Consider the following 20,318-nt stretch of genomic DNA (forward strand, 5'->3'; position numbering starts at 1 on the left):
GCTGTATATGCAGCACTCCCTTAACAAAGGTCTGGACTTCAGGGACTGAAGCCAATTCTTTTTGAAAGAAAATCGACAGGGCCGAAATTTGAACCTTAATAGATCCCAATTTGAGACCCATTGACAATCCTGATTGCAGGAAATGTAGGAATCGACCCAGTTGAAATTCCTCCGTCGGAGCACTCCGATCTTCGCACCACGCAACATATTTTCGCCAAATTCGGTGATAATGTTGCACGGTTACTTCCTTCCTTGCTTTAATCAAAGTAGGAATGACTTCTTCCGGCATGCCTCTTTCCTTTAGGATCCGGCGTTCAACCGCCATGCCGTCAAACGCAGCCGCGGTAAGTCTTGAAACAGACAGGGACCCTGCTGAAGCAAGTCCCTCCTTAGAGGTAGAGGCCACGGATCTTCCGTGATCATCTCTTGAAGTTCCGGGTACCAAGTCCTCCTTGGCCAATCCGGAACCACTAGTATCGTTCTTACGCCTCTTTGCCGTATAATTCTCAATACTTTTGGTATGAGAGGCAGAGGAGGAAACACATACACCGACTGGTACACCCAAGGCGTTACCAGCGCGTCCACAGCTATTGCCTGCGGATCTCTTGACCTGGCGCAATACCTGTCCAGTTTTTTGTTGAGGCGAGACGCCATCATGTCCACCATTGGTCTTTCCCAACGGGTTACCAGCATGTGGAAGACTTCTGGATGAAGTCCCCACTCTCCCGGGTGAAGATCGTGTCTGCTGAGGAAGTCTGCTTCCCAGTTGTCCACTCCCGGGATGAACACTGCTGACAGTGCTATCACATGATTCTCTGCCCAGCGAAGAATCCTTGCAGCTTCTGCCATTGCCCTCCTGCTTCTTGTGCCGCCCTGTCTGTTCACATGGGCGACTGCCGTGATGTTGTCCGACTGGATCAATACCGGTTTTCCCTGAAGCAGAGGTTCTGCCTGGTTTAGAGCATTGTATATTGCTCTTAGTTCCAGAATGTTTATGTGAAGAGACGTTTCCAGGCTCGTCCATACTCCCTGGAAGTTTCTTCCTTGTGTGACTGCTCCCCAGCCTCTCAGGCTGGCGTCCGTGGTCACCAGGATCCAATCCTGTATGCCGAATCTGCGGCCCTCCAATAGATGAGCACTCTGCAACCACCACAGAAGAGACACCCTTGTCCTTGGAGACAGGGTTATCCGTAGGTGCATCTGAAGATGCGACCCTGACCATTTGTCCAACAGATCCCTTTGGAAAATTCTTGCGTGGAATCTGCCGAATGGAATCGCTTCGTAAGAAGCCACCATTTTTCCCAGGACTCTTGTGCATTGATGTACAGACACCTTTCCTGGTTTTAGGAGGTTCCTGACAAGCTCGGATAACTCCTTGGCTTTTTCCTCCGGGAGAAAAACCTTTTTCTGAACCGTGTCCAGAATCATCCCTAGGAACAGCAGACGAGTTGTCGGCATTAACTGGGATTTTGGAATATTCAGAATCCACCCGTGCTGTTTTAGCACTTCTTGAGACAGTGCTAATCCCATCTCTAGCTGTTCTCTGGACCTCGCCCTTATTAGGAGATCGTCCAAGTATGGGATAATTAATACGCCTTTTCTTCGAAGAAGAATCATCATCTCGGCCATTACCTTTGTAAAGATCCGAGGTGCCGTGGACAATCCGAACGGCAGCGTCTGAAACTGATAGTGACAGTTTTGTACAACGAACCTGAGGTACCCCTGGTGTGAGGGGTAAATTGGAACGTGGAGATACGCATCCTTGATGTCCAAGGATACCATAAAGTCCCCCTCTTCCAGGTTCGCTATCACTGCTCTGAGTGACTCCATTTTGAACTTGAACTTCTTTATGTACAGGTTCAAGGACTTCAGATTTAGAATAGGCCTTACCGAGCCATCCGGCTTCGGTACCACAAAAAGAGTGGAATAATACCCCTTCCCTTGTTGCAGAAGAGGTACCTTGACTATCACCTGCTGAGAGTACAGCTTGTGAATGGCTTCCAACACCGTCTCCCTTTCGGAGGGGGACGTTGGTAAAGCAGACCTCAGGAAACGGCGAGGTGGATCTGTCTCTAATTCCAACCTGTATCCCTGAGATATTATCTGCAGGATCCAGGGATCTACTTGCGAGTGAGCCCACTGCGCGCTGTAATTTTTGAGACGACCGCCCACCGTCCCCGAGTCCGCTTGAGAAGCCCCAGCGTCATGCTGAGGCTTTTGTAGAAGCCGGGGAGGGCTTCTGATCCTGGGAAGGAGCTGCGTGTTGCTGTCTCTTCCCTCGACCTTTGCCTCGTGGCAAATATGAATAGCCCTTTGCTCTCTTATTTTTAAAGGAACGAAAGGGCTGCGGTTGAAAAGTCGGTGCCTTTTTCTGTTGGGGAGTGACTTGAGGTAGAAAGGTGGATTTCCCGGCTGTAGCCGTGGCCACCAAATCTGATAGACCGACTCCAAATAACTCCTCCCCCTTATACGGCAAAACTTCCATATGCCGTTTTGAATCCGCATCGCCTGTCCACTGTCGCGTCCATAAAGCTCTTCTGGCCGAAATGGACATAGCACTTACCCGTGATGCCAGCGTGCATATATCCCTCTGTGCATCACGCATATAAAGAAATGCATCCTTTATTTGTTCTAACGACAGTAAAATATTGTCCCTGTCCAGGGTATCAATATTTTCAATCAGGGATTCTGACCAAACTACCCCCGCACTGCCCATCCAGGCAGTTGCTACAGCTGGTCGTAGTATAACACCTGCATGTGTGTATATACTTTTTTGGATATTTTCCATCCTCCTATCTGATGGATCTTTAAGTGTGGCCGTCTCAGGAGAGGGTAACGCCACTTGTTTAGATAAGCGTGTTAGCGCCTTGTCCACCCTAGGAGGTGTTTCCCAGCGCTCCCTAACCTCTGGCGGGAAAGGGTATAATGCCAATAATTTCTTTGAAATTATCAGCTTTTTATCAGGGGCAATCCACGCTTCATTACACACGTCATTTAGTTCTTCTGATTCAGGAAAAACTATAGGTAGTTTTTTCATACCCCACATAATACCCTGTTTAGTGGTACCTGTAGTATCAGCTAAATGTAACGCCTCCTTCATTGCCAAAATCATATAACGTGTGGCCCTACTGGAAAATACGGTTGATTCGTCACCGTCACCACTGGAGTCATCGCCTGTGTCTGGGTCTGTGTCGACCGACTGAGGCAAAGGGCGTTTCACAGCCCCTGACGGTGTTTGAGTCGCCTGGACAGGCACTAATTGATTGTCCGGCCGTCTCATGTCGTCAAACGACTGCTTTAGCGTGTTGACACTATCCCGTAGTTCCATAAATAAAGGCATCCATTCTGGTGTCGACCCCCTAGGAGGTGACATCCCCATATTTGGCAATTGCTCCGCCTCCACACCAATATCGTCCTCATACATGTCGACACACACGTACCGACACACAGCAGACACACAGGGAATGCTCCTAATGAAGACAGGACCCACTAGCCCTTTGGGGAGACAGAGGGAGAGTTTGCCAGCACACACCAAAAGCGCTATATATATATCAGGGATAGCCTTATAATAAGTGCTCCCCTATAGCTGCTTTGTTATATAAAAATATCGCCATAAATTTGCCCCCCCTCTCTGTTTTACCCTGTTTCTGTAGTGCAGTGCAGGGGAGAGACCTGGGAGCCGTCCTGACCAGCGGAGCTGTGAGAGGAAATGGCGCCGTGTGCTGAGGAGATAGGCCCCGCCCCTTTTCCGGCGGGCTCGTCTCCCGCTATTTTGAGAAATCAGGCAGGGGTTAAATATCTCCATATAGCCTCTAGGGCTATATGTGAGGTATTTTTAGCCTTTATAGGTACTCATTTTGCCTCCCAGGGCGCCCCCCTCCCAGCGCCCTGCACCCTCAGTGACTGCCGTGTGAAGTGTGCTGAGAGGAAAATGGCGCACAGCTGCAGTGCTGTGCGCTACCTTTAGAAGACTGCAGGAGTCTTCAGCCGCCGATTCTGGACCTCTTCTGTCTTCAGCATCTGCAAGGGGGCCGGCGGCGCGGCTCCGGTGACCATCCAGGCTGTACCTGTGATCGTCCCTCTGGAGCTTGATGTCCAGTAGCCAAGAAGCCAATCCATCCTGCACGCAGGTGAGTTGACTCCTTCTCCCCTCAGTCCCTCGCTGCAGTGATCCTGTTGCCAGCAGGAATCACTGTAACATAAAAAACCTAGCTAAACTTTCTCTAAGCAGCTCTTTAGGAGAGCCACCTAGATTGCACCCTTCTCGGCCGGGCACAAAAATCTAACTGGAGTCTGGAGGAGGGTCATAGGGGGAGGAGCCAGTGCACACCACCTGATCGGAAAAGCTTTACTTTTTGTGCCCTGTCTCCTGCGGAGCCGCTATTCCCCATGGTCCTTTCAGGAACCCCAGCATCCACTAGGACGATAGAGAAATAGTGCTGGTATTTTACATACAAAAAAGGGAAGTTCTACAAACAGGCCCCTTAATCAATTACCTATTAGGCCCCTTAATCAATCACTGTATTTTCACTAGGCGCCATAAGCTAACTTTTGTTGCATATAGGTTGAGCCTGCTAAACGTCTGTCCGCACTGTGAGAAGGCAACGTATAATGTAGACTTTTTTTTATTCTATTGGTTACAACACAAACATACGTTTTTATCTTTAATCCATACATGTTCACTTATGGCTTTCAGCTGCTTGTTAGGACAGGATATTTAACATTTGAAACATATTATTGTAACCCTGATACCGTTGTTTGAAGTTTAAAATATCTGGTAATTAGTTTAAGCCATCAGATAATTCACTTTTAAAGCAGTATAAACTTTTGTGATGTTTAAATGTAAAAGTTTGACTAAAATTCCAGCGACGCTCGAACAGTCCATAAATCCTGCGCTTTCTGGAAATCCTGGATATCATATGTTAATGTAGACCAATGATACATGATAGTGTTTAAGGATCTCTCATGCTGCCCTGGTTCAATTTATAGATAAGCACTGGGGATATTAAAAGCGCCATTAGTCCATTATGATATTACTGTATTAGAGAATATTTTTATTTAACCTAGCAGCGAATCAGGATGTCCCACTAAATAGAGACAGTTGGGCGGTATTTCTGCCACTGTACATAAGCATCAGTAATACTAGATTAACAATATGGCAGCCTGGGCGGTTACCCAGGGGCCCCCGCATAGAGTAACATCCCTTGTATGTGGGCAATATGGCATATGTGAACCGGGGTTTCTAGGGACAAATGTACTAAGCTTTGGAGAGTGATAAAGTGGATAGTGATAAAATACCAACCAATCAGCTTTCAAACGCAGCCTGTAACATGGCAGGTAAGAGCGGATTGGCTGGTACTTTATCTCTCTCCCCTTTATCACCCCCTAAGACTTAGTATATGTCCCAGAACTGGGTCACTACAGTGTGGTGCCGGGAGAATTTACACATTATACTTCTAAATAACATATAGGGGAGATTCAAATGTTTGAAAAGTCGGTTGGGTGTCTGTTTCTTCATATCTAATAGACAGGAAAAAACAGACACCCAACCGACTTTTCAAACATTTGAATCTCCCCCATAGAGCAGTGGTTCCTAAACTGTGTGCCGTGGCACCCTGCGGTGTCTTGTGGTACTTGCAGGGGTGCCCTTGGTTGGTGGTCCAGGACAAATTCTAAGTATTTATGGTCAGTGTAATAGACAAAACCAGTGCTGGTGACTGCCAATCATAAAATATGTGGACAAAGGAAGTGAATCCTGTCCCTCACCACACACCTGACCCTAAGGACGACATATAAACACAATTTACTTCATTTAATATTTTTTTCTGAATTTCTCACTAAGAAACTTTTGAGTCAAACAAGTTTTGGAACCAATGATCTAGAGCATATCATACTGACAATTATTTTATTTGGGTCACCCACATGTTAGTTGCTCTGTGATACCCACAAACCATAATCCAGCTCTGAACATCAGATACACTTATAACAGGTTACTCAGCTTCATATGACTAATCGATTGGCTTTTATTTGTCCTTCTAAAATTCTCACTGAATACATTACTGCATAAGGACCCACATTCAGATGTGGTTGGAGGTGCTATCACCACTTCTTACATAGAAGCAGCAGCGACAGCACTAATATGGTAATGCAGCAGGGGGCGTGATTCTTCCTGCTCCATTACTGATCCGAGCTGCATCCTTGGATCATACTTGCCTACCTGACCCTCTCCATGAGGGAGAAAATACTCTGTTCCTGGACTTTCCTGGTAATGTATGATTGCCATCACCTGTGGTGAAACGCCTTTCTTATCAATTAACTAGCTCACCACAGGTGATGGCAATCATACATTACCAGGAAAGTCCAGGAACAGAGCATTTTCTCCCTCATGGAGAGGGTCAGGTAGGCAAGTATGCCTTGGATCTTTCCCGGCATGCAGTAGCTATGGAGACAAGCAAGCTGCCCATCTCATAGGCCAAGAAATCTGTGCATTGACGACGATCCCTGGCCTCTTCTATCTCCATAAATGACATGTCTCTGTTTTCTCAAACACTGATAGTCTGATGTCGCCCCTGTGTCACAGGACCCATTCACACACAAGCAGAATGGGTCCAGCACATGTGCAAAGTAATGAACATTGGTACTTTGCACATCAGGGCGCACCTCCAACTACATCTGAACGATGGCTGTGGTTCTGTACTGTCATAAATTTGTTGTTCAAGTTTAACTTCTTCATAATATGCCATGGGTGTTTGCACTACACAAAAGTTCTAATGAAAAGTGACGTGATTACATCACTAATCAATGATGTCACTTATCACCATTTATAAGGATATAAATTTAAGGTGTTAAATCCCATATTAAAATCACCTATGTATAATACAAATTTATAAACATTCTAAAACAAGTCACATATCTTGTAATCAATGGTTACCATTCACTGCACCCTCTAAACGTGATTAATACGATTGCCTAGAACAAAACTGCTAACTTGCAATGGATGTCTAAACTAGAATTTCTGTCCAGTAAGTAATCCTTTACACCAGCACATATCAGTAACACTTGGGAAGCTTAACAGGCTTATTCTTGGATAAAACAAAAGAGTTCATTAATATCTTGCTGCTATAGCCTTTCTTCCCACCTTTTCATAGTACTTGACCTCATAGTCCAAGATAATGCCATTCGGGTGTTCCGGCTCTTGCCAAGACAGGGCAATGCTGTTTCTTGATGTCCGGTCTTTTCTAATTACAGTGACAGGTGATGGAGCTGCCCAGGAAAGAAGACAAAAGGGAAAAAAAAGGAAAGAAAAAGAAAATAATATTTATCCTTGGCAAGTAGTAAGGCTTTTCATGTAATGGCTATTGAGTGTAGCTGGCCTGGTACCAAGAGCTAACAGCTGGGTTAAAGACTTGGTACACTTATCTAGAAGCATGTTGGTCCTAGAGACAAATGAACTGACATTTTCTATTAGCAGTGTACTGGTGGCGAGCGAGAGAGCAGATGTTTCTAATATGCTACTAGAATATAACTAATGAAAACACTTGCGCTATTAAAAGGCTAGAAAATGAATAGCGATCTGTGAGCGTCAGTTCTGAGAGTACATTTAGAACACTCACAGCGAACTTTGTTTTGAAGTGAGTGCTGATTTATTTTATATCTTTTAACGTTAACGGTTAACTCAAGCACAGGAATTCAGATGCATGTTAATAATTATATAGTTCATTAAAAATGATGTGTGTCCTTAAATGCATACACACACTGTGCACTTTCAGAATGTTTTTTTTTTTTTTTAATAAACCATTACTAATGTGTTCTTAAGTGACTGTCATTATTTGTGTGGTGAAAAGTCAACTTTCTCTGCAAATTTAAGGTTCTGTGTTCTCTTCTAGATGGAAATTATTTTTTCTCCGGCTTATGTGGCCTCATGTCATTTGTGTCATATGTAATGCTAAAAATATATGAAATAAATGTAATTGCCATCAGAGCAACGTCAAGACATATAGTTCTGCTACAGAAATGCAAGGTTCGGCCGTCATTCAAACTATAACTGGGAGGCAATCACGAGACCGCCTGTCGAGATCCCGGCTGTCACAATGCCGACGACGGGATCCCGATAGGCGGTGAAATGCCGCCACCGGTATACTGGCGCCACAACACCCATAGAGGGAGAATATAACCTGTGGCGAGCGCAGTGAGCCGCCGAGCCCGTAGCGCGGCGAGTGCAGCAAGCCCGCAAGGGATTTCTAGTGCTCGCCCTGTTGACGGCATAGTGGTGGCCAGGATCCCGCTGTCGGGATCATGACAGCCGGGATCTCGGCCGACGGTTATACGCCGGTCCTCTTCCACTGGCCGAAATCCAGTGTTGGATAAGGGGACCAAATTGTCAATATAGGGCTATATGACGACTGTTTTTGTTTTTTTAATTGGAGCTTATTTCAGCAATAAAAAAAATCACTTATTGCCACAATTTTTCGATAACATTGCGATGGAAGTTCAGCTGTCTCGACGGAACTAGTCCAAGAGCAGTCATTGTTAAATTACCATGCTTTGCCTGCGCCAGTTTCAAGAGGTAACTGCACATGTGACCCGTAATGCATTAAAATAGAAATAAAAAAAAACAAATTACTGACCTTTGAAAATCACTTTAATCGTTAATTTTCCATGTCGTTACCATCCTCAAATAGCAACAGAACAATTACTGAGCCAGTACATGTTCCCCTTATCAATATCAATTAAAGTGTAATATTTATAAAAAGAGTAAATGTTTACATCACTATAGTAAACAGTGGACACAGTTTAATGGAGTCATATAAATATTTATTTTATACATGTGATGCTTTAATATCTATTTATATCACATATACCTGGGAGTATATTTACTGAAGGTGGATTTTAACCATTTTTTTTTTTTTAACTTTCTTTTATTTATTTGTATCTCTTTTAAATCAATGTTGTGTTTCAGGGGCTAAAAAGCACATTTACTATGACAAATGTTTGTTTGTTTTTAAAAAAATGTTAGTAAATGTGCGTTTTAGCATCTGAAACACAACATGTATTTAGATCAATTTCAAAATAGATAAAAATAAAAAAAGGCGAATTACCTTTAGTAAATATACCCCCTAGACCTAAATCTGCAGACGCTTACTGCATTGAGCGCAGCGGGTGTATATTGTGTCCACCTAATGTATAGGGCTTGTCACCATTTTATAAAGAGTCCCACAGAATTTTAAATCACCCCCCCCCCGAGGTTCATCCCTTCTAAAATAATATGTATTGAAAAACATGGACCAAACATTCCAGAGAAACTGTCAGATTAATTTTTTTTGAGGGGGGGGGGGGAATTGGGGGTTCGGACAGTCTCCTGCATGCTGGCCTCTTTCTGAGTCTGAGTGACATGGGCATTCTGGAGACAATCTGATTTGATTGGCGTATTGAGGCCCAGCTTTACAGTGCCGTGAAGTGTTATTTGGCGTGATTACTGCAAACCGTGGTTTACTTTCCCTCTGTGATCAATTGAATGTAAAGGGAGCATTACACTAGCTGGGATCCCATCCAATGTTGCCCACAAGAATCCTGTACAGTATTTGCCCCTGAGATGGTTCCAATTTATTCTACATGACCGTTTACATTTCTTACCACCCGACCCCATAATCCCATTGGTCTAGACACAGAGGCTAATATAACACTTGCAACTGCTGACGCTCCAGCTAAGGTGTTGAATGTTATACAAGGACCAACTGTAGGGTTTACATGCGCAACCAAAGAAGCATTACTGATTTCCTGTCACTGTGGCATACAAGAAAAGAGGGATTTGCCGTGAATAAAGTCTCAGCCATTCTGCAGAGCATTCCAATCCCTTTTATTGGATTAGAGCTGATTTTGTCTCCTGTCATCACAACACAATTTGTAAGGAAGGTATTAGAACATTCTTACAAAACGGGGAATTGAAGCAAGCTGAAATCTGTGCTAATCTTTAGATTGGCAATCATCTCTGTAGCTACAGTACCTGCTGTTTTCAAAGGCACCAACCCCAATGATTCTGCTGTTGTTGGCACAATAAGAGAATTTTAAAGAGTATGACTTTTTTTTTTTAACACACTGTGTTTATACTTTTTCCATCATGAATCACAGACTTTCCAGTTATTGTCTCATCTGAGTGGAAAAATACCATTACAGCCTTCAGAACGTCACTATACTGACATGTTATTTCACTTAGTGCTGAAAAATAAAAACAAAATATAAGATGCAGCGTTATCTTTATTGTGTTTACTAGTGTCAGTTTAACATTACTGCAGACAGAATGTAAGCGGTGATCTATAATTGGCAAAACTTAGAATCAGCCTCTAACATTAGAAAGGTGCAGAGCCGGATTCTAGGAGGGGAAACAGGGGCGGCCATCCCGGGGGCCCCCACACCCTGCATTCTGAATTGTAGGCGGCTCAGCTGTTCAGTAACAGCGGCCGCTGAGGAGCTCCTCCACAGTCAGTCTCGCGGGGATAGGGGAAATCCTGCGAGACAGTGATTGATAGCTGCCGGTGTCTGCTGCTGGGCCTGCACTCCCTGCTGCTGCTCTGTAAGTGACGTCATGTGTGTGTGTCTGCAAGTGACGTTGTGTGTGTTTGTCTGTAAGTGATATTGTGTGTGTGTGTGCGCGCGGTCCTGGGGGAAGGGGGCTTTGCCAGCAATAGTAGTAGTAGTAGTGTGGGCCCCCACAACTTATGCTGCTCTGGGCCCCCACCAGCCTTAATCCGGCCCTGGAAAAGTGAATAAGGGGTCTATTCATGAAGTAGTGAAAAATGTGGTGAAGTGAGCCAGTGGAGAAGTTGCCCATGGCAGCCAATCAGCATTGAAGTAAGATTTATAATTTGCATACTATACAATTGTAAGGAGCAGCTGATTGGTTGCCATGGGCAACTTCTCCACAGGCCTTCTCCACAGGCTCATTTCTCCAATTCTTTCACTGCTTAATGAATAGACCCCTAAGTCATTATGAAGATCCTAACATATTCAATGATAATTAGAGCAGAATAAAGTTAGCCAGTAGTTCCGTAGTGTGAAGTCCCGCTTTACATTAATGTGCATTTGCAGGATATATTCACTAAGTATGGTCCCACGATCTGTGCAATTGAAGTAAAAACAGCGACGTCAGTGTTAATTCTGAAGTCCTCGACTGGGGTAAAGTTCATAAAAACTGAGGAAATCCTCCTGAACCCCCCAAAAGTGGAGACTAAGATAACAGGACAGTGTAGGAGGCTGTTAGTAGCCATAAGCAACGTATTGAGGGAATTAAATGGCATCAAATGGTTGATTTTTGCAACTTTTATATATGATGAAAAAATTATAGCCTATTGTCTATTTTTTACTATTTAAACACTTCGAAATACATTTTTTGCCTTAAAATAAGATTTTTTTTCCACTCTTTTTCACCTACTCCGGAGGTGCAAATTAAAAGCCGCATTATCTCAAATTGAAATCTGTGTTAACATAACACAGATTTCAAATTGAATAGCATAAAAGTTGTGGCTGCAGATTTTTAACCTGCTAATTGAATTCGGTCCAAAGAACCACAATTTTGCCAGGCATTTATCCAAGCACAGTAAAGTTATGGAGGGTGGGTGGCACAATAGTAACAAGTGACATATAGAGAAGTCTGTATGGTCCGAAACACTAGACTCTACCATGAAACAAAAAGCTCTCTGATTACTAGCTGCCCTCGTTCCGCTGGGGCACTGTAGTCTAACTCCAAGAGTTGTCCTCCACCTGCTTGCAGACCAAGGGCATTAGAAAGTGCAAATAGAAACTCAGACGGCTGTTGCAGGAGGAGCTTAAGTGCATTTGATTGGATAGCTGTGGAAGCTGTCCAATCAGTAGCCACCCGAATAGCAGCTCTTTCTACTGAAGACATCTGAATGCTGCACTATTCTCTCTGATCCTTCTGCAAACAAGTTTGTCATTGATGGCCTATAGGGGTACGGAAGGACCAGTACATTGCTGTTATAGAAGTGAGTGCAACTACTTGGGTGAAGTTTAATCTTAATAATGTTTAAAATGATTTAGCTATTAGGATGGTTAATGCTTAGGTAAAAGCTACTAATTAATTACTGGGGAACACTTTTGTGATCATTTATTCTGAATATAATCTAGCTATCTATAATCTATCTCTGATAGCCTAACACTTTACTTTGTAATTTCTAATATTCAATACCAGGCTTTAAGCTGTCTTTCACCAAACTTTAGGGTTGGCCATCGATCATCGCTGATTCCGAAATATCAGTGGTTTATGGAGAAGGACCAAATGGATTCCTGACATCAATGGTATGGAACGACCCGATGGTTCTTATATTTTCCTACAGGGTGCCGGGACACGGAGCAACCCCAACACCCGCAAGCCAGCATCCAGGTTCTGATTAGCCCACCGGCTAGTCAGTGAAAGAATAGGGATGACTATTGTTTGCAACCATCGCTGGTCACTCTCCATTAAACAATCAATGGTAAACACACCGATGGCCATCACTACCAGACTTGCAAACAGGAAATCAAGTGTGCAGAGAAACAACCTCTCCCCCACCCAAAATCTAGATGTAGCGGTGAAGGAAAATATAGTATAATATAAAATAGTTATAGTAACCCAATAAGACCGCAGTTATGGTACACAAAGGCAATCTAACTGAAAGTCTCAAGGAATGAATGTACATTAGAGCCTTGATTAGCAATATCACAGTTTAATGAACCATTCCCAAGACGTCGTCTTCATTGTTTGGTGAATTTATCTGCGCCATAGTAATTATCTTACAGTTTTATTTCATTGAAATCTTTTCTTGAAGACACGCTCCCCTGCCAGTTGCTCATTAGTTCCTGCTTAACGGACTTTTAAGAGAATATTTTTAGCAGATTATTCTCTAATATGTACAACCGAGGAGGCTGCGAAATAAACCCCAGTAGAAAGCAATCTATGAAATTCTTTAAAAAGAAAACCTCTATGGGTTTTATGCTAAGTAAACCAGGGCACAGCTTCCAATTATAAATATCCAGAGAATTCTTATCAGATTGATGGCTTTCTTAACAGCTGTACCACATACACCGCACTTCTACTACAACGCATGGATTGTACTGCTATACAGAAAGACGTACTCTAGTGAAACCTAAACTACTATCCAGAGGTCCCACCTGTTATATGATGTGAGGGAGAGGTGAAAGGGTTGCTGATGACTATGTAGGAGGGGGAAGGGGTTAAAAAGTGAGAATGAAATAAATAAATAATGTGAGCCAGGCACATTTTGTGCAAATTAAATTGCAGTGTAAATATTGCTATGTACAATCCTTATGAACTGCTAAGAGCTCACCTGTAGGATTGTCACCGCGTTTCCCACTTATACAGCAGCTAACTGAAATGAAGTAATGGTAATAAGGATAGCAGCAGCAAATGAATTAGAGCCAAGGGGCTCTGGGTGCCCAATAGGCTACGTGGCCTCAGTGCTTAGTTCTTTCCCAGATTATGTAACCATGGAAACCCCAGCGAGGCCTGTTTATCAGTAATGGAGTGCTCCCTACTGTAGGGTGCTCTCTATTACTGCTGTCTCCCTACAGTACAAAATCCCACGAAAATGAAGAACATGAAAGTCTCTAACATCTCCAGTATCTACTAAATTAGAGCACCATGGGCCTTATTCTGAGTCAGACACAGATGCATTCGTGACACCTCTGCAACCTTATGCAAATGCCAGTACAAAGCCCTTCCGTAGTGTACCCCCATGTCATGTACCCATATGCGCAAGACCTGAGACACCCACAGTCTCCACCCGCAGACACAGAAATGCCGCTTTGTGAGTCTTTAGACACACCATTAGTCACACTTGTGACCGCTCAGGAACGGCCAATACATTCTCAATGTATTCGTCTGATATCTGCGACTTTGTACACACACAATTGGGACATATCCGCGGTACAGCTTAGACGCATACGTAGCTTTAAAAAGAGCTAAACTCCGTGATCATCAGCAGGGGGTGTAACTCAAAATCACGGCCCATATGTCATGTGTCTGGGGAACCCTGGATGGGATTTCCCTCTGTGGTACTGGGGCGTTCAGTTATGCCACAGAAATTTGGGTGCACACAGATTTTTTTTTGCTTTATTGCAATGAACTGAGCACATAGGTCAGTATGCATAAGATATCCCCCAATCCACCCTCCGTCCTATGAAGTCCAGTATGCTATCATCAAATGCAACTTCATTTAATACACGGCAAAGAAAAAGTCACGTCTAAGATGGCACAGTGGGTAAGTGTCTGGGGTCACAACAGAGGACAAAATACATGTTGGCCTCTATTTCTTTCTGCCACTGATTTAGAATTGTCCCCAAATGTATGAAACTTTATTTTTTTATTTTTGTTCTAAATATATATATTTTTCCTATCTCAGTTTTGACTGTCTATATTCCTACTAAATATAGATAGAGCACTACTAGACTGCAACCCATCAAACTGTACAGCATCTGGTGTCAACAAGAGACGGAGGTGTTGAAAACCTGATTATTAGTATAGATCTCAGTAAACCAGACTTCTTTAGAAGCTAAAGTGTGAAAATCCCTTGATTCATGACATAGAAAGGTGTGAGGATATAACAAGTAATAGCCTGCAAGAATGGACAAAGCAGGGACTACAAGTGACTCTGTAACTTTCCTCCATCTCTCATTATTATCCGCCTCTGGTAACAGCTGCATGTAATATTTTTCATACACTCTGTTAGGATGACTGGGATTATCATTTTCATATGCTTACGCTGGGCCTTTGGGGATACCGGGATTAGTTAAATGTGGAGATAAAATATGTGCATCTTTCAGCTATTTTCTTACATCTTCAGCTAATCTAAAAAACATATTTTTGTGGATGGGACTCTGTAATCTTTATAAGTCAGCTTGGCACAGAAGTGACGAGGACAACCCGTGTGTGTAATATGTTGTAGTCAGAACACAATGATACAGCAGTAGTATAAATCATGACGTGATAGTACAACACTGGTTTTCATTTTGAGGCCAAGCTGCATAATAACAGTTTAAAGATAGGACAAGCGAGATGTGGTCTGTGTTGTAGAGGAAAGTTAGGGGCAACGTTATCAAAAAGGCAAAAAGCCGAAGAACCTACGAAGAAATAAAAGTTTGAGAAAAAAAAATAAACCATACAAATACATACAAAAACCGGTCGCCGGCAGCAATATCATTGCTATTGTCGGTGGTAATGCCCGCTGCAGGAATGATTTTGTGCCACCCCACTGCCCAGTCTGTTATCGCATGAAAATTATTATTTTTTTAAATAAAAGATGTATTTTTCGAATATAACATTTTATATATACATATATATTATATATATATATATATATATATATATATATATATATATATAGTACAGTATTTCTCCACATAACAGTGGAAAAAGATAGCACTCTCCAGACTTGCGCAGTATGATGTAAATATTAAAGTCATTTATTCAAAAGCTGGTTCCCCCTTTGTGATGCTGCTGATGATGCTACTGATGTCTTGACTTTATATTGACTGGCATATACCTTGAGAAAGGTCCGAGCAAAGGACCAAAACGTTGGTGAGCCATTTCTGTGTATATATATTTTTTTGTGACATGAAAGTTACATGGAACCAAGCTTTTGAATAAATCACTTTAATATTTACATCATACTGCGCAAGTCTGGAGAGTGCTATCTTTTTCCACTGTTATGTGGAGAAATACTGTACTGTACTATGAGTCTGACCCCGTGATTGGATCAGACTTTGATTTGGCACCCCAGCCGTTACATGTGCCGGGTGAGAGTGTGGGACTTCCCGTACATATATATATATATATATATATATATATATATATATATACACTGCTCAAAAAAATAAAGGGAACACTTAAACAACACAATGTAACTCCAAGTCAATCACATTTCTGTGAAATCAAACTGTCCACTTAGGAAGCAACACTGTTTGACAATCAATTTCACATGATGTTGTGCAAATGGAATAGACAACAGGTGGGACTTATAGGCAATTAGCAAGACACCCCCAATAAAGGAGTTGTTCTGCAGGTGGTGACCACAGACCACTTCTCAGCTCCTATGCTTTCTGGCTAATGTTTTGGTCACTTTTGAAAGCTGGCGGTGCTTTCACTCTAGTGGTAGCATGACACGGAGTCTACAACCCACACAAGTGGCTCAGGTAGTGCAGCTCATCCAGGATGACACATCAATGCGAGCTGTGGCAAGAAGGTTTGCTGTGTCTGTCAGCGTAGTGTCCAGAGCATGGAGGCGCTACCAGGAGACAGGCCAGTACATCAGGAGACGTGGAGGAGGCCGTAGGAGGGCAACAACCCAGCAGCAGGACCGCTACCTCCGCCTTTGTGCAAGGAGGAACAGGAGGAGCACTGCCAGAGCCCTGCAAAATGACCTCCAGCAAGCCACAAATGTGCATGTGTCTACTCAAACGATCAGAAACAGACTCCATGAGGGTGGTATGAGGGCCCAACGTCCACAGGTGGGGGTTGTGCTTACAGCCCAACACCGTGCAGGACGTTTGGCATTTGCCAGAGAACATCAAGATTGGCAAATTCGCCACTGGCGCCCCCCTGTGCTCTTCACAGATGAAAGCAGGTTCTCACTGAGCACATGTGACAGACGTGACAGAGTCTGGAGACGCAAAGGAGAACGTTCTACTGCCTGCAACATCCTCCAGCATGACCGGTTTAGCAGTGGGTCAGTAATGGTGTGGGGTGGCATTTCTTTGGGGGGCCGCACAGCCCTCCATGTGCTCGCCAGAGGTAGCCTGACTGCCATTAGGTACCGAGATGAGATCCTCAGACCCCTTGTGAGACCATATGCTGGTGCGGTTGGCCCTGGGTTCCTCCTAATGCAAGACAATGCTAGACCTCATGTGGCTGGAGTGTGTCAGCAGTTCCTGCAAGATGAAGGCATTGATGCTATGGACTGGCTCGCCCGTTCCCCAGACTTGAATCCAATTGAGCACATCTGGGACATCATGTCTCGCTCCATCCACCAACGTGGCGTCCAGGACTGTCCAGGAGTTGGCGGATGCTTTAGTCCAGGTCTGGGAGGAGATCCCTCAGACCATCCGCCACCTCATCAGGAGCATGCCCAGGCATTGTAGGGAGGTCATACAGGCACGTGGAGGCCACACACACTACTGAGCCTCATTTTGACCTGTTTTAAGGACATTACAACAAAGTTGGATCAGCCTGTAGTGTGTTTTACCCCTTTAATTTTGAGTGTGACTCCAAATCCAGACCTCCATGGGTTAATAAATTTGATTTCCATTGATAATTTTTGTGTGATTTTGTTGTCAGCATATTCAACTATGTAAAGAACAAAGTATTTAATAAGAATATTTAATTCATTCAGATCTAGGATGTGTTATTTTAGGGTTCCCTTTATTTTTTTGAGCAGTGTATATATATATATATATATATATATATATATATATATATTTCCCATGTATAGTTTTTAAATATTTTTCTTTGTTATATGTTTGAATACTGTACTGTATTTTTATATATAGACCACTAGTGGCAGCGAAACAAGTTTAAACGTTTTGCCACCAGTAACCCCCGTCTAGTGGAAATATTTGTACTACTACAATGCCTGTTTTGTTATCAATTGAAAAGAAATATAAAAACTGCTTTATTCTTTGAATATTAAATCATTTAATTATAATATACATAACGTCTGTATATTAAAAAAAACTGCAGGTTTATAAACACAAACACAAAGTGAATGAGGCATTCACTTTGCCGGCTGTCGGGATCCTGGCTGTTAGGATACCGATCTCGACACCTGGCTGGAATCCCCACTTGGGTGGTGGTCCACGCCACCACCCGATGGGAAATATAACCCTGTGGCAGTGAGCGCAGTAAACACACGAGGGGACACACTGCGCTTGCCACTGGTATCCCAGCTGTCGGGATCCCAGCTTCGACCTCCTGACCGCCAGGATCCCGACAGCCGGGATATCATACTGGATATATTTATATATATATATATATATATATATATATATATACACACACACAAGTTCCTGGTTCCTGCAATAGAGAAATGAAAGACAGTATCCGATTGGTTACTCTGGACAATACCACCACTTTTCATTTTTCGAAGCTTTAGTAAACTTACTCCTTTGACCCACAACAGATTTGTAACTCCTTATGTACGTGGCGGCAGAACGGGGGAGGGAAGGGACAGGCACACGTAGACTGCACGCAGTGCGGGCGTGTTCATGTAACTGGGGAAGATTCAGGCAGAGAGGCAGACACGCCAGTCAGTAGTCATATCAATCACGGTTAAAGAGGACTGGTGCAACCACATGCTGGTAATGATGATGCAGGTCGCTGGCACTAGCAGTCGCTTCTGATTGGCTGATTAAAGATTCAACTTCAAAGCTTATAATGATTTATTTATTGCTCGTGCATATATTATATGATTCCCTGTGCAGATTTTCAATGAACTTTCTGCTGCTTTCATGTGTACATGGCACGTGCTGTATTATAGGAGTGTTTTCTTTTTATTTAAAAGCAACAATAGCTTATGTGTTTATTCACACACAAATAACACAAATGTAAACAACCTTTTCTTGTGCTTATGACTTGGCTGCGTGCAAGTGTATCTACGTACTGCTGGCATCTGGCACGTATGCTACTGGTAAAGAGCTGGGTGCACCTTCTGATGGTCCCGGCTCAGTATATGGGTGTATATGCGCTATTTGTTCCGTATTTTACAGCTTACCTTTTTTACACTTACAGTTTTTGTCCATCTCAGTCTGAGCCTATGTATTTTTTCTTTGTATATTGTTACACTTCCTATATCTCAGGATTCCTTGCAGAACATATAGGGAGTAAATTTACTAAAGGTTCTAAAAAAATGAAGGAAAAGTGGTGATGTTGCCCATAGCAACCAATCAGATTCTGTCTATCATTTTCTAGGATGCAATAGAGAAATGACCTACAGGAGGAAATTCAAATGTTATTATATTCATTTGGTGCCCCCTATCGTGCTGATCACTCCCATTAGTGTCAGGTTTAGCCGCATACGCGGATCACTTTTCACACATTTTAGCTCACCACCCTCAACGGGTGCGAGCTAAAATGTAGACGCCGGCAGCTGATCGCACCCGAACGGAGCTATATTTGTTTATTTCAGTTTGGCGCAATCTAGTGGCTGCCGGCGTCAAGAAGATTTGAATCTCGCCCACAGAATCTGGTTGGTTGATTGATTGGTTGGTTGCTATGGGCAACATCACCACTTATCATTTTTAGAACCTTACCCCAGAGTAGCAAAAACAAAGTACGTGATCTCTGTGGGCGGTCATACAAATATACGCCCCCTCTCCTGAAATCCAGGGAGACTCCCAATATTGGGAGTGAAGTCTCCCAGCTCCCGGAAAGGTGGGCCAGTCTCCTACACCCTTCATTTTATTTACCCACTGCTGCCTTGTGAAGGGCAATGAAGAAGTAATTTGCTACAAATTGTGTCATTGCTGCTCTGCCCTCAGTGACACATAGCCAGGAATCACAGAAAAATATCACAACAATGATGCCTCTCAGAGACATCCTTCATTTTGTCATAGTCAGACTTAGGGGAACCCCCCAGATGCCCACACTCTTTGCAGCTACCTAGAGCTGCCTAATGGTGGCATCAGCCCTGGTACCTGTGTATACATCTCTATGACTATGGTGGCAGCAGTCAGCGCTGTCAAAGTGCATTCATATCTAGGACTATGTGGCAGGGATTAATGCTGTCACTATGTATTTGTTGTATGATAACGGTGGCAGGAATCAGTGCTGTCAGTGTGCATACATTTCTGTGACTATTATGGCAGGGATTATTGTTGTTCCTGCGCATATTGGGGGTAATTCTGAGTTGATCGCAGCAGGATTTTTGTTAGCAGTTGGGCAAAACCATGTGCACTGCAGGGGAGGCAGATATAACATGTGCAGAGAGAGTTAGATTTGGGTGGGTTATTTTGTTTCTGTGCAGGGTAAATACTGGCTGCTTTATTTTACACTGCAATTTAGATTGCAGATTGAACACACCACACCCAAATCTAACTTTCTCTGCACATGTTATATCTGCCTCCCCTGCAGTGCACATGGTTTTGCCCAACTGCTAACAAAGATCCTGCTGCGATCAACTCAGAATTACCCCCATTATACCGGAGGCATGTTGCTGTTCATGACTGGCAAACTACTACAGATCTCCTTAAGATAATGGAGCACTATAATCCCATGTCCCGCTCAGTGCTGCAGGCTGTAGTCACCTAAGGGAGGG

The 20,318-nt window shown here is 43.4% G+C and overlaps 1 protein-coding gene across 3 annotated transcripts in view; it reads right to left on the minus strand.

Moving 5' to 3' along the window:
• The window catches only part of LOC135050119 (ephrin type-A receptor 3), a 232,495-nt gene that overhangs the window by 117,912 nt on the left and 94,265 nt on the right, over positions 1-20,318 (minus strand). For all 3 annotated transcript variants that reach the window (XM_063956296.1, XM_063956297.1, XM_063956295.1), the window contains exon 3: positions 7,139-7,263. In XM_063956296.1, coding sequence (XP_063812366.1) covers positions 7,139-7,263 — 125 coding nt within the window. The remainder of the gene's footprint in view (positions 1-7,138; positions 7,264-20,318) is intronic.

This window comes from Pseudophryne corroboree, chromosome 2 (assembly GCF_028390025.1).
Source record: "Pseudophryne corroboree isolate aPseCor3 chromosome 2, aPseCor3.hap2, whole genome shotgun sequence".
Lineage (NCBI taxonomy): Eukaryota > Metazoa > Chordata > Amphibia > Anura > Myobatrachidae > Pseudophryne > Pseudophryne corroboree.